The sequence below is a fragment of the Chinchilla lanigera genome, unplaced genomic scaffold (assembly GCF_000276665.1).
Source record: "Chinchilla lanigera isolate Chin_1 unplaced genomic scaffold, ChiLan1.0 scaffold00005, whole genome shotgun sequence".
Classification (NCBI taxonomy): domain Eukaryota; kingdom Metazoa; phylum Chordata; class Mammalia; order Rodentia; family Chinchillidae; genus Chinchilla; species Chinchilla lanigera.
In genome coordinates, this window is record NW_004955406.1 from 24,509,256 (window position 1) to 24,523,398 (window position 14,143).

At 35.0% G+C, this 14,143-nt stretch overlaps 1 protein-coding gene across 3 annotated transcripts in view; it reads left to right on the forward strand.

Annotated features, from left to right (window-relative positions):
- Nucleotides 1-14,143, forward strand: part of Hmcn1 (hemicentin 1) — a 393,676-nt gene that overhangs the window by 279,590 nt on the left and 99,943 nt on the right. For all 3 annotated transcript variants that reach the window (XM_005375081.2, XM_013521738.1, XM_013521742.1), the window contains 7 exons: nucleotides 1,497-1,688; nucleotides 4,487-4,660; nucleotides 5,972-6,085; nucleotides 6,836-6,981; nucleotides 10,623-10,773; nucleotides 12,135-12,329; nucleotides 13,791-13,904. In XM_005375081.2, coding sequence (XP_005375138.1) covers nucleotides 1,497-1,688; nucleotides 4,487-4,660; nucleotides 5,972-6,085; nucleotides 6,836-6,981; nucleotides 10,623-10,773; nucleotides 12,135-12,329; nucleotides 13,791-13,904 — 1,086 coding nt within the window. The remainder of the gene's footprint in view (nucleotides 1-1,496; nucleotides 1,689-4,486; nucleotides 4,661-5,971; nucleotides 6,086-6,835; nucleotides 6,982-10,622; nucleotides 10,774-12,134; nucleotides 12,330-13,790; nucleotides 13,905-14,143) is intronic.

A 14,143-nucleotide genomic window follows, 5' to 3' on the forward strand; every position in this document is an offset into this window, starting at 1 on the left:
TCACTTCAAAGAAGTAAGTAGGAAATCGGAGGGAAGGATATTAGCATTATTTGATGGGGGGAATTTTATCCAAGAACAAACGTGTCGTCTTTTGCAAACATGCTTGCACAGAACAGAGACTAAGAAAAATAAAAATTTTAAAACCAGTTTCACTATCTTTATGATCTAACTGACTTGCATACAATCAAAATAAATCTCTAAGGGAATGCTGTCAGGCCTGCCTTTTTATTTAAAGGGCCTAGCAGTTCTAAAGAGCAAGTGAGTGGCACATAACACTTTACGGAGAGCCAGCGTTTTACTGAAGGTTTGGTGAGTTTTTTCTTTCCTTGTTTATGTGCCTGGGTGAGCAATACACGTAAGCAAGGAAATGTTTTTATTTTAAGAAACGTTGATATTACACTGTTGCTTACTCCAATGCGGTGATTAACAACTGTGACATGGAGACTATTTGCCTAAATCTCACAGCATTCTTTGCTTAAGTTTTCTAGTTGTAGTGTGTTGTCCTAGCTTTCTTTCCTAATATGGCTTGTTTTATGGTTTTAAAGTTTTTTTAAATTACTGAATTAATTTTAAACTTAATATTAAATATAACTTCCCTTTTCAGACAGATTTTTTAAAAGCTGGGTTATCACGGTTATAAATATTAAAAGAAGAATTAATATATTTCCTTTTTATTTTAAAAATAAACAAAAACATATTAACAAACAAATCCATTTACAAAATATCAGAAGAACAATACAAGCAACACTGAATTACAGACGAGGTGACAGGAAATTAACCATGGTTGTTGTATTACATATTGATATCTTCAAAGTGGTTACTCGGGAAAACAAATAGAGACATGCAAGATTAACCAAATAATTAATCATTAACTGTTCCTTTCAATAAAGTGATAGAAGTCAGTAGTACAACCATGTTAGCTATCCTGTAGATACATATATAGGTAATTTTCCCCTTCTTTCTTTTCTCTTTACCCTCATCCCAGTTGCTCTTTACTTTTGAGCAGTTTCCTTTCGTTTCACAGATAGTTATGTCTTTACCTATCTATACTAGAATCCTGGCATAAATTAAATTATCTGTTGAGTTATTTCATTAAAGTTTTTATTTTTCTAAAAAAATTGTCATTTTATGAAATGTAATATGAATAGAGAGGTGTTCTCGAGTAATACTTTTGAGTAAAAAATGCTCTTCTTTGAAGTGCAGTTTATTATGAAAATGGTTATGAAATAAAAATATAAATTTTATTAGATACAATGATCAATTTAAAACCATTTCAGTTACAGATGAACATTAACCTACTTTGAAAATGACTTCTAATCTGCATGTAACTTTGTCATAGCATGGCCATTATTGTTACCAGAGATGTTACCTTGAAAATTTATTTTAGAATGAATGGTTATCACATTGTTTTTGAAGAGCAACTGCTTGCTTTCAATGTTCATCATTTGGAGCCATTTTATTATTAGGCATCTGACAAAAACAGTTTTTATTTACAGGGAATCCAGTACCAGAAATCACATGGCACAAAGATGGACAGCTCCTCCAAGAAGACACAGCCCATCATTTTATGTCTGGAGGTCGTTTTCTTCAAATTACCAGTGCCCAAGTGTCACACACGGGAAGATATACCTGTTTGGCTTCTAATACAGCTGGTGACAGGAGCAAAAGCTTCAGTCTTAATGTGTTTGGTAGGTGCAAGTCCTGCTTTGAATCCTGAAGAATCAGATGTGGCTGTCAGCTAAAATTTGTTCTTTGTTTCTGTGCTTCATCTCTATCATAGAATTTCATTATGTGAAGAGCAACGGTGTTTTGGTTGTTTGTGGTTTTCCTTAATTAATTATTTAATTCAGTCATTCATAAATTCATGAGTTGCTATGGAACGCCTCACTATATTCCAGGCACAGTATACACAAAGGGTAACTATGAATAAGACAAGTATTAAACGTGCTATAGTAAAAGATAAAGTCATGCTGGTCAAAGAAAAGTAGGTAAACAGTGGATGAATGTCAACCTGAGATACTGCATCCTTTCTTTGTGAAATTCTGCCATTCCTGGAAATTGTCCATATTGTAGTCATTGTGGCCTAGGAGTGATGAAATAATTCTGTGTTTTGATACATTTGATTCCTGCAATATCAAAGTAATGCTTATGTCTCAGGAATGACATTAGAGTTTTTTTCATGCTCTTTGTTTCCAATTTAAAATGTATCACTTAAATTTCTTGTATTTGGTGACTAATATCAAAATAATTCTACTCAAATCAACTGACCTACATATTAGTTTGCATATTTTTGTGTTTGTATTTGTTTGTTTTTGTACTTACTGTCTATACCAGTTGAGGAACATATAAATGCTCCCATTAATAAGATTTCAAATACAGAACACAGCCTGAGGGAGCTTACAGTATAATGAGTAGAAGAGATAAACGTGCAAGAAAAGTTAAATCAGAATACCAGATAATGTATAAGTAAGTGTCAGGTGAATAGTATATATAACTACTGTGTATTTTACAAGGCTATAAATTCTCATGGGCAGAACCCTTTTTTGTTTTATAAAGAGGTTAGTCCTAACGTATAATAGGTATAACAAAACTAAATGCATGGATAAATACTAATGACAGTTTATGAACCAGTTTATCTCCTGACATGCCTATGATCTCTGCACATTCAGTCAGTGTGGAAAAGACAAACATCAGCCCGGGGTTACCTGTTCTTTCTTGTAGCTTGTCACTTCACGTAGGACTTTCAGCCCTTTATAACTTACTCATTACTGATTCATCTCCCAATATTGACCCATCTCCTCATCCTGTCATCTGTCCTCCTGACATCCTACTTTAAAACTCTCTCCAGCTCCTTGAGAATACCTGTGGAGATCACTTATTCTTTATTCTAGATATCCTAAGTCAAGCCCCTCACTGCAGCACTTTCCCTGCAACCTCGCCCCTGACTGGTTCTATGTCCAGTTCCTTGTCTTTCTTCTAATTTATTGAAGATTGAGATATTTTAATCGAAGCCTCTTTTCCACCAGCTTAATGAAACTGAGGCTATTCAAGTGTTTATTTGCTCCTTCCAGTTTAACCAGCCATACACTCGGGCCCTCTGTCCTTTCTTTCCCCAGGGGTGGGTCATCCCTCTTGTTCACAGTTACTTCTTGCACTTATGCCCTATCTTTTCACTTCTTTGGTTTGTCACTTACTCTCCAGTTGCTGTACTTGCAGTTTTACTTTTTATTTTTTCCCCATTTCTTATTTTAATCACTTATGAACCACAAAAAACAGGTTTTTTTCCACATGCTATTTTTGATACTGCTCTAGCAAGAACTACCCTATTGTTAAGGCCAACAAATAATTTTCAGTCATGATATGTGATCTTTTTTTTCTTTTTTCTTTTTGGTCCAGGGAATCAAACTCAGGATCTTGCACTTGCCATGCAGGCACTGTGCCTCTGAGCTATATCCCCAGCCCTGATACGTGACTGATCTCTCTTACACTGACAGTATTCTTGCCTGGTCATCCTTGTACATCCTATATTTCTCCTTTATGAATTCTCACTGGGTCTGTCTCTGAAACACTGAAATTTCTAGGATTCTATCATGACTTCATGACTCTGGATGCTCTAAATTTCTCATAAACTAATACAGTTCCTGCCCAGATGTTTAACTGTCAACTCCTCTAGGCTGCTGACTTAAAATCTATAGCTGAAACCCGGATCTTTCTTACCAGATGTAATGTGCCTATATAGAATTGTTTGTTGGAATTTCTAATTGGAATGTAGGACTTACAACTAATGTATTCAAAATTTAATAAAACATCTTTGCCTCTCAAATGAGAAAATCTTTCTTTCTATTTGTATTACTTCACTGAGTTTAAGTTTCCAAGTTATTTTTCACTTCAGCTCCCTATAGACCCCAAATTCCATCAGCGAGTTCTGCCAAAGTCCTAAGTCTGTATTTAGCTGGTCTCTCTTTTTTATACCTTTGTTCAATGCTTTCGTTCAGTATCTCATGTCTTTTATGAATCAAATATACCTCTTAGTTTTGCTCCCAATATTGACCCTCTCAAGTTTATCCTTTACAAGTTTCCTTCTTGTTCCCTGCTATTTACTAGTGCTCTGCTCCCAGTATGCTTTCTTTTTACCTGCTAACAACTACTAATACTGTAGGACTTACTCTGCAACCTTCAAGAAAGCATCTCTAATGAAACTCTGCCTACCCCATGCAACAGCCTGGACCGAGTGCTGTGCCTCCGTTTGACCTCACTGTCCTTCCTGCATCACGTTATGGTTCCTTTTTGATGTGTCATCTTCCTCAATACCCTGTGAAATTCCGTAGGTTTCTCACTGTTTTTGCATAGACTAAGAACACAATTCAGTTATTTTGTAACTGTTAAGAAATAGAATTACATAAATAAACACAATGGCAATTTAGAAATGCACAAATAGAGAAATTTCTAAGTATTTTTCTTTAATCAAATTTTACATCTTTTCCAGTATCTCCTACCATTGTTGGGGTAGGAAGTGATGGCAGCCCTGAAGATGTCATTGTTACCCTTAACAGCCCGACCTCTTTGGTCTGTGAAGCTTATTCCTACCCTCCAGCTACCATCACCTGGTTTAAGGATGGAGCCCCATTAGAATCCACCCGAAATATTCGTATTCTTCCTGGTAATAAATATACTTCCGATGCTCAAGATGCATCAGTGTCATGCACTGCTGTAGAAAAGCAGAATGATTGGGGTTTTCTGTTTACAAAAGTATCTATGTTGTTGGTTGTGAAATGTTTTATCATTATTTAATTTCTGATTTTTATATGTACCCATTAATCTAAAGAACCAAATATTTTTTAAAGAATATAAAAGTACCTAAATGACAAAATAAACAAATGCTATAGTGTAATTTTTGCTAAAATACATTATAGTGTGGAATGACAACAGGTAGAAATTCATTTTTGGTTGAACTGAGCTTTCAAAGAGAGTTAGTATTGAGATGAAGTTTATTTATTCCTCCTTAGTATATATTATGTATAATATATTATAATATATGAATATATAATTCATATGTATGTACTATTATATAATATATATTCAATATAGTACATATATATGAAAATCAAAGAATTAAAAAGTACAATGGCTTTAAGAAATTTACAGTCTTATTTGAGGAGAAATATGTATAAAAAAGTTTATCAACATGTATCTGTGAATAAACATGGATTATAAATAACAAGGGGTTATGAAAAGTGGGTTGATAAGAATTTCTATACGAATTCAAAAGAAGAAATGGACACAATGGGTTAAAATGGTTAAGAAAAGCTTTATTGCTTAGCATGTGGACCAGACTATAAAGAAAGCTTCAAAATTCAGTTATTGACAATGAATTGTAAGATGTTTCAGATCCATCCGAGTGACTAGAGTGGGAAAAGGATAAGGTGAAAATGGCTTAGCTATATGCAGATAATAAGACCTCTCCCCCACTATGTGAGTGGAGATATCATATAACCTAATATTAGCTAAGTGGGCAGGAGATAAGGCCAGGAAGGATAGTTGGAGTCATGTTTTGAATGCTCCTTTAAAGAATGTTTCATTTGTACTTTAGGCAGTTGATAACCACTGAAGATTTTTAAAATGGAAGAAACTATACTAAAAACTGTGTGTTAGTTTGATTAACCTAGATCAGCTGGATGACAGGAAGATGATGACTAAGGCAGAAGCCTATTAAGAGAGTGAATAGGGAGCTAGCTGGAGTGGCGTTTGGAGGTGGGAGAGTCAATACCGCAGAGGCCACTGGAGACTCCATGACTGTTCTCACCCACCTTGCAGTGCCCAGATAGGTTCTGGTTTGCCCTGTACCAAATTCCTGCCACAGAATGATGCATAAGAAGAAATATGTTAATAGTAAGACCTAAAATCCAGGTAGTTTGTACATACTCTACCATTTTGATGTCAGACCTTCTTTGATGTTTTGTGATTTTTTTAGGAGGTAGAACTCTGCAGATCCTCAATGCCCAGGAGGACAATGCCGGGAGATACTCGTGTGTAGCCACTAACGAGGCTGGAGAAATGATAAAGCATTATGAAGTGAAAGTCTACAGTAAGTTCTGTTTTATATCTTCTCTCATTTTTATATCTTCTCTAATTTTTTTTAACTTTTTCAGTGCTATTTCTCATTATGGTTCATAATTCTTTATATTAATCTTTAAAGACTTGTTTATTCAGTTTGCTTCATTAAACTGAATTAAGAATTGTGCCGCCTTCAATTGCTAAAAGGTGTTAAGAGCCCACTCAATCCGAACACCACCCTCTTGTTGGAGACCCTGTCAGTGGCACTTTCTTAAACTTCTCTGTGTTTGTCTCTGACTTATTCTCTTGGCCAAGCTAGTGTAGTTTTGCGTACAAAACTGTTGTATAAATGCATATGCACTAATCCACTGCCCAACATGAGATCATAAGTTGTTTGCGATGTACAATGAACTGTAAATAAAAGGCAAAGCTAATACTGCTGTTAACAGGATCTACATTTCAAAGATCTTATTCCCCTTTTTATAAAGGAAGAGTATTTTTCTGAGGGTCATTTTTTTCTGTGACTCAACACCTTTGGAAGCCAATGAAATGCATTTTAAGAATCATGCTTGGACTGTCTGTGCACCTGGAGCAAATGAAACTAACTCTTCTGTGAAAAACTTTAGTGCCATTGGCAGTTTTACACTGGTGGGGGATAAAAATACTTCTCATCACATTCTGCACTGAATACGATTGCTCACTAAGATACTAACTTAGTCCTTAATGAAAGTGAAGCACAGGAAGAACCAGTGTTTAACTCTTCAATATTTATTTTATGCAGTTCCACCCATAATCAATAAAGGAGACCTTTTGGGGCCAGGTCTTTCCCCTAAGGAAGTGAAGATAAAAGTAAACAACACCCTGACTTTGGAGTGTGAAGCATATGCGATTCCTTCTGCCTCCCTCAGCTGGTACAAGGACGGACAGGCCAGTCAACTATATTTATTTGCTAATAGTTTCTTCAAGAGTAATATGATAAAAAAAAAAAAAAAAAAAACAGGCACAAGTGACTCAGAAAATCATTGTGACTTTAAAACTATCAAATCCTGTGCTCTTAGAATCTAAAACTACTAAAAAACCAAACCAAACCAAACCTAACCCACCTTTGACAATTTCAGTATTGTTCCCTCACTGGAAAGCTTGCAGGACTGTTTTACTTAGAAATTGCCTTGCAAATCTGGCCACTCTCCCCTGGAGAACTTAGGGGAGCATTGTTTCTGTTCTGGGGCTTTACAAATTAGGTAAATTTCTGTAGAGAAGAAATACCTACAGGGTGCTAAACCTTAGAATGAAGAGTATAAATTGAGTCATAAATTTATTCAGAACTCTCTCTAAACATCTTTGATGAAAGGTAATATTTTCATTATTACAAGAGAAAGAAAAAAGTTTCTAAAAAAAGATGATGGAGACCACAATACAGTTACCTGGGGGCACTAGGAAACCTCAAACAAAAGGTAGAGGCTTTAATACTGTGACCTGACTTTCAGACCACACACCCTATTTTGTTCTCATTTAACTTATGCTCTTCCATGTGTGTTTTAAAGACATTATGTGCAGATGATCTTAGGCCAAAATAGATTTTTTGACTGTTGTTAACACTACTTAATGCAGATGTGAAATAGCTAAGCTGTTTATCCTGTTTTATACATAATCAACCAAATGGCCAGTTAAATTGTAGTTATAGAAATTTAGGTCACAGGCATGATTTAAGAGGTAGCAAAGATATAGCTTTATTTTTTCAGATCCCAGATGTAGTTTGCAAAACTGGCAGCTAGAAAAAAAATCATTCCGTATAAAATAAGCAATTTTCATCTGGAAGCCATTGCAAAAAGAAAAATACAGAACTCCCACCATGTTCTGTTTGTAGTTTCTTTTCTGCCTACAAGCTAACTTCATGGTAAAATATCAATGCTATATAAATTTACTTGGGAATAAATATTTCCTTCTCCTTTGAAATCATGTTATTATTTTAGTTTTAAACGTTCTCTCAAGCCTTTCCTTTGTTGTAGTTACTACACAGGACACATACACAAACACACACACACACACACACAAATTGGATAAAGACTAGAATGGCGGTAGGAGTGAGACTTTCTAAAAAATTGCACTATGAATAAAATACTGTTTCAAATTCAAACTGTGTAATTGGTCGAATTATGATGCTTTAAAATGCTCAGTTTTATGGTTTGATATTGGTTCCCTAGAAATCTAACAAAAATACTTTTTTATTTATTTTCCATATCAGTTCTGCTATTTTTCCTGTAGGCAATGCTACTTTACTGAGACAGTATCAAACACACACACATACAAAATATGGTATCAGCCATAATAACTTTGATAGCCTTTGAGTTTTATTTATTTATGCCCTGAAATTTTTATTTTTACACAGAAAATGTAAATCATTCTACTTTTATACATGATATACTGTTGATAATGACACTGACAAGCACGAGGTAGTGAGTTCGATTCCCGGTACCCCGGGGGTGTGGGGGGAAGATAATGATTTGTTGCATCCCAAATTATATACTGAGCACTTCCATTTACCAGGTTTTATTTTAGGTGCAGCACATACAGCCATGAAAAAAATAGAAAAAAATCACTGCCTACAGAAGTTTGGGAAGACAGAAACTAAACTAATACACCTGTAAAATAGAATGTGCCAGATGGCATAGGTGTCATGGAGGAAACTCAGTCGAGGAGGGTACTGAGGATACTTAAATAGGAAAGACCCCTGTGGTAAGATGATATTTAAGCAGAAAACCAAAGAGAGTGAAGGAAAAGGCCTAAGATATCATAGGGAAACTGTTCCAAAGTAGAGTGTGTAGCCCAGGAAAAGGCCCTGGTGCATTTGGTCTGGAGTGCAGTAACCAGTGGGAGCAGAGATGATACAAGACGAAGAGGAAGAGGGGGCCAGATCACTCTGCCTTGTAGACCAATATTCCCTTATTTGGATGGAGGGCCAGCTGGAAACTTTCATAGGAAAGATAAGGTACAGTTAAGGTTTCAGAGGGACTACACTGATTTCTTTTTTTTTTAATTTTAAAGAGAGTACACTGATTTCTATAATTGAAGAAGCAATAGAGGGTTCAGTTCTGAACCCTGAAGTTCTTGCAGTGGTCAAAAAGAGAGACAGTAATTACTGGGACTAAAGTGGAAGCAAGTTATGAGATGAGTGTGTTACATGAGATCATTAAGAGACTGAGATTTGATAGAAAGAGAACACATTCAAAGATTAAGTTCTGAAGGATTCCTACATTTGGAAGACAAGAAGCAGAGAGTACAGGTTCTCAAAATATAAGGGGGGAAAAGTATTTCAGCATAAAGACAAGTTAAAATGTCTCAAATACCAATGACAAGGCAAACACTGAGACTTGACCAATAAATCTATCCACGTGAATGTCATTGGTGACCTTGACAAAGACTATGTTCAAGTAGATGACACAGTTTAATAAGATCATAGTCAAGAAAACATACGGAGAGAAATTGTAGACAGAAAATAAAGCGTTTTAAAGTCACGTAACTATAAAGGGCCATAGAAGATGTGGAGGTAAATTGAAGCAAAATAATTTTTTTTTAAGATAGAAACTGTCCCATGGACTGAAACAATGTGGTGATAACCTAGGTGAGAGAGAATGTAGCTTTTGGGGTGATGTCTTTGGAGTAGACCAGGAAAGTAGGAGAGGGGCAGAGACTGATTTGAATCAGAGTTTAGGTTTAATCAGTGGAATAAAATAAAGAGAGAAGAGCCAAGGGATTTGAGGGCTCATATAAGGAGGGATGATCATAATCAACATTCTCTGTTTAAGGTGGGAATTCAGGTTGGGAGGAGACTGAGAAGCAGTGAAAAATTGCAATATCAATGGAATGTGAACCTCCCTATGGGGCCAAAAAATATCAGAGTTGGGATGCTTAAGAAAATGAGTTCAAAGTTAGAAGGATATGGGCAGAGAGTGAAAGCTTGCAACAGGTCATGAAGGGTGCATTTACTGGTAATTACCAGATCTACCTATGTCAGACTCCCTTATATAGAAACTGAGAAAGACTGGAGGATAAGAAAATTGAAGGAGAACAGATCAAGGAGCTGAGAGAACATGACTTTGGAAGACTGTCCGCATGGATATTGAATCCACCAAGAATTATGAGAAAAAAAATGAGAAGGAATGAGCCAGCAGCTCAAATCTTCAAGAATTAAGGGGAAGTGGTAGTTTCAATAAGACATCTTAGCACAAATACCTCTAATTTACACATTTTTGTGTATGAAGCAATGATGATTCTGAGTCAATAATAGCTAGAAATCAAATCAGATTGTGCTAGAGTCCTCAATTTTTCATAAATTCTGGCATTTTTTTACAAAATTACAAAGGACACCTTTTTTAGCACTAGAAGATATCAGCTGAAAAAACTAACATGGGAAAATGGATACGGTAGCTAAGAACATATTTTTCATTATAAAAATGTATAAATGCATTACCTACAAAGCCCTGTTACAAATATAAATGATCAACTGCATGCTCTCTTACAGGATTGATTAAGTACTTAATGCTAATATTATTATAATTAAATCACAGCCTCTTAAGTCAGATGATCATGTTAGTATTGCTGCAAATGGACACACACTTCAAATAAAGGAAGCTCAAATATCAGACACTGGACGATATACTTGTGTAGCATCTAACCTTGCAGGTGAAGATGAGTTGGATTTTGATGTGAATATACAAGGTAACACTAATCTCTTATTCTGTAAAATTTTATTCACATGACCTATCAAAGCAAATTCATTCTTCAAATTTCAAACAAAACAAATTGAGGAAGAAGGAAATACTCCCATCACTCAGAATTACTCCGGTTAGGTTTTATGTGTTTTCTTTTGATAGTCTTAAACATATACTTCATTTAGAAACTTGGATCGTATAATACAGACTTCCCTGTTACATTAGCATTCACCTGACGTTGTATCATGAAGTTTTAAAAAGAGCATTTATCTGGAATACAAAAAGTGCAAAGAAAAGAATTCAGAGCAATGAGATTTTGAACTGGATCACAATTACTTCTGCTACAAGCTTCGTGACTTGATAGAGTTGCCTAAATATTTGAAGCTTCCATTTACTCACATTTAGAGCTAACATCTTATAGAATTGTAGTGAGTACTAGGTGAAATCAAATGTGTAAGTTCTTAGTAAAATAATTGAAAAATAATACTTGCTCTTATTGTTATTTTGAGGGTTATTAACTATTCAACATGAGTGTGTGTGTGTGTGTGTGTGTGTGTGTGTGTGTGCTGGGGATTGAACTCCAGGATTCATGCATGCTAAGCAAGCTGTCTATCACTGAACCAGACCTCCAACCCTCAACATGGTTTTTAATAATTATGCCTGTTTCATCAGTTGAATATCCAAATATTTATTTAACAAGGCTTCTGTTGTTTCATGTCTGGGTTGTTTCCAGGTTTTCATTATTCATAAATAATCTACAGTGAACATCTGTACACACAAAATTTTTGCACATCTTTGATGTTTTTCAGTGGTTAAAAGTGGAAGTCTTAGGTCAAACGTTATATACTTTTTTAATGCTTTTGATGTACAGGCAAATTAACTACACAAAACTTCATACTTGTTCCCCGGAAGTGTGAGACTATCTTACTGTTCTTAGTGGAGTTTTCAATTCTAATTGCATAATTTCATCTTTTTTAGTAAGATAAATCATTGAGAAATGCTCTCAATTGAATCACTGGTTTTAGTGGTCTTTAGTGATGTGATCATCTTTTTTAGCCATGCTCTGTCCTGAGAATGGACCTCTTTGTTGTTTAAGTGCCAGAGCCATTACAGGGAAAGAAAAGGTGAATGTAGTCTTCTGGGTGCTATATGTCTTATTTTTCTACATAAGAACCAACTTCAACTTCTGTCTACTATTTTGGCTTAAGAGTTAGTGTTGGTAGCTGCATAAGTACTTAAGAACATCTTCACATTGTCTGACTTATTATACTTACAGATCGCTCTTGTCAGAATACAGTCAGGATCTTCGAATAATGGTTTGACACTGACATTCATGCTTGACCACAATTTAATGCTTTTCCTCCATAGTTCCTCCAAGTTTTCAGAAACTCTGGGAGATAGGAAACATGCTAGATACTGGAAGAAGTGGTGAAGCCAAAGATGTGATCATCAATAATCCCATTTCTCTTTACTGTGAAACAAATGCTGCTCCTCCTCCTACACTCACGTGGTATAAAGAGGGCCGTCCTCTGACCTCAAGTGACAAAGTAATGATTTTACCAGGTAAAAATCGCTGCAAACATTTGAAAATATGAATCTCTGTCAAAGGTATTTCTTCTCAGGTATTTCTTCTCTTGACCAATTAAATTGCTTGGCCCTCTGGCCATGTAATTTAACTGGCATTAAGCTGCTGTTTTGCCACTGGGAACCATGCAGTTTAAATCAAGAATAGTCTAGCTTGAGAATTTAACAATAGGATAGGTCACCTTAGAAAACTTTTTCAGATCTCATAGAAGATCAGTCTGTTAGCTTATGACAGTGGCTTTAGGAAAGTCCTTTGGCTTCCTCATGCCTGCTTTTCTGTATTAGTACAAAGAGATTATGTTTGCTTTCTATACATTATTAAAATAAATTCTAATATATACTTATAGATAGTTACTATACAATAATAAATGATTTATGATAGAAAGATTATAATTGAAAATATTTGCATTTCTGAGATGTTCAGATTGTTGTAAAATAATATTTTCACAGTTTCAAATAAATTTTACTACACATTCAAATCTAAGGATAGTCAAAACTAATCAAATTGTACAGTTAGTGCATTAAATGAATATGTAAATTTAGCCTGAATTAAGTAAAGGAATATCTTGAAAAAATAATCAGAAATAAAAACAGATAAATAGACGGGGCTACTATATGTAATATGTGACACTAAGTTGAATCTGGGTCTGAGAAAATGATTATAAAAACGTATAGTAAGTGCTAATGAAATTTGAGTATGCAGTATGTATTCAACACTAGTTTTGTATTAATTTTAAATTTCCTGCTTCTGCCCCTTGTACTGTGGTTAGATGAGGGATTATCCTTATTCTTATGAAATGCTGACTTATGAGTATTTAGTATTAAAGGGGATCACATCTCCAGCTAACTCTCAGGTGGCTCAGAAAAAGATAATATACATATGACACAAATAATGCAAATGACCTGAAATATAAATGGTGAACATAGGTTAAAAATTTTATGTAATTGTTGCAACTTTCTGTAAGTATGAAATAACAACAAAAAAATTTTTAAATGCACCCCACTATTCTTTAAAAATTCTGTGTATCATAGTACATTTCATACTTTTAAATCCCTGGATATGACTTTTTCAGTATTTATAAAAAACAATGTAAATGTCTTATTAAAATTATTCAAAACTGTAAAAGTATGAGGTTACTGCATGACAGCATTCCAAATGGAACAGGAAGAAGGGCATAGAATATTGTTTCCTTCCCACCCCAGAAAAACTTACCTGAGCTACTCATTTCTCAGGAGATCTCATCATGTTGCAATACAGAATCACTTTTTAATAGTGCAGTTATAAAAATGGATAGAAATTAAAACTGAAATGATTGCATAAAGCAGGAGCCTAGAAAGAAAATATAAGGAAATTATTAGACCTGAAAAGTGGTATCTCTGTTTGTGATCTGTGCTCAGCCTAAGATTTAGAGAAGTAAACATACTTGGCTATATTTTTAGGAGGGCGAGTGTTGCAGATTCCCCGGGCTAGGGTAGAAGATGCTGGGAGATATACGTGCGTGGCCGTGAATGAGGCTGGAGAAGATTCCCTTCAGTATGATGTCCGTGTACTCTGTGAGTTTGTTTTCCTTTATTTATTATGCATTCCTCCAGTCAAAAACATTTCTCAGAAACTAATGTTTGCAAGATGTTACCCTGAGCACTTTAGAGACTATAAAGATAATCAGAAACTGATAGTCCTTCCAAAGAATTATTTTATATACAAATTGCAAACATATTGTCAGAACCTTTAAGATAACAGAATGGCTAAAACTGTGTACCCCCGCCCCTACAAAAAAAAAAAAAAAAAAAAA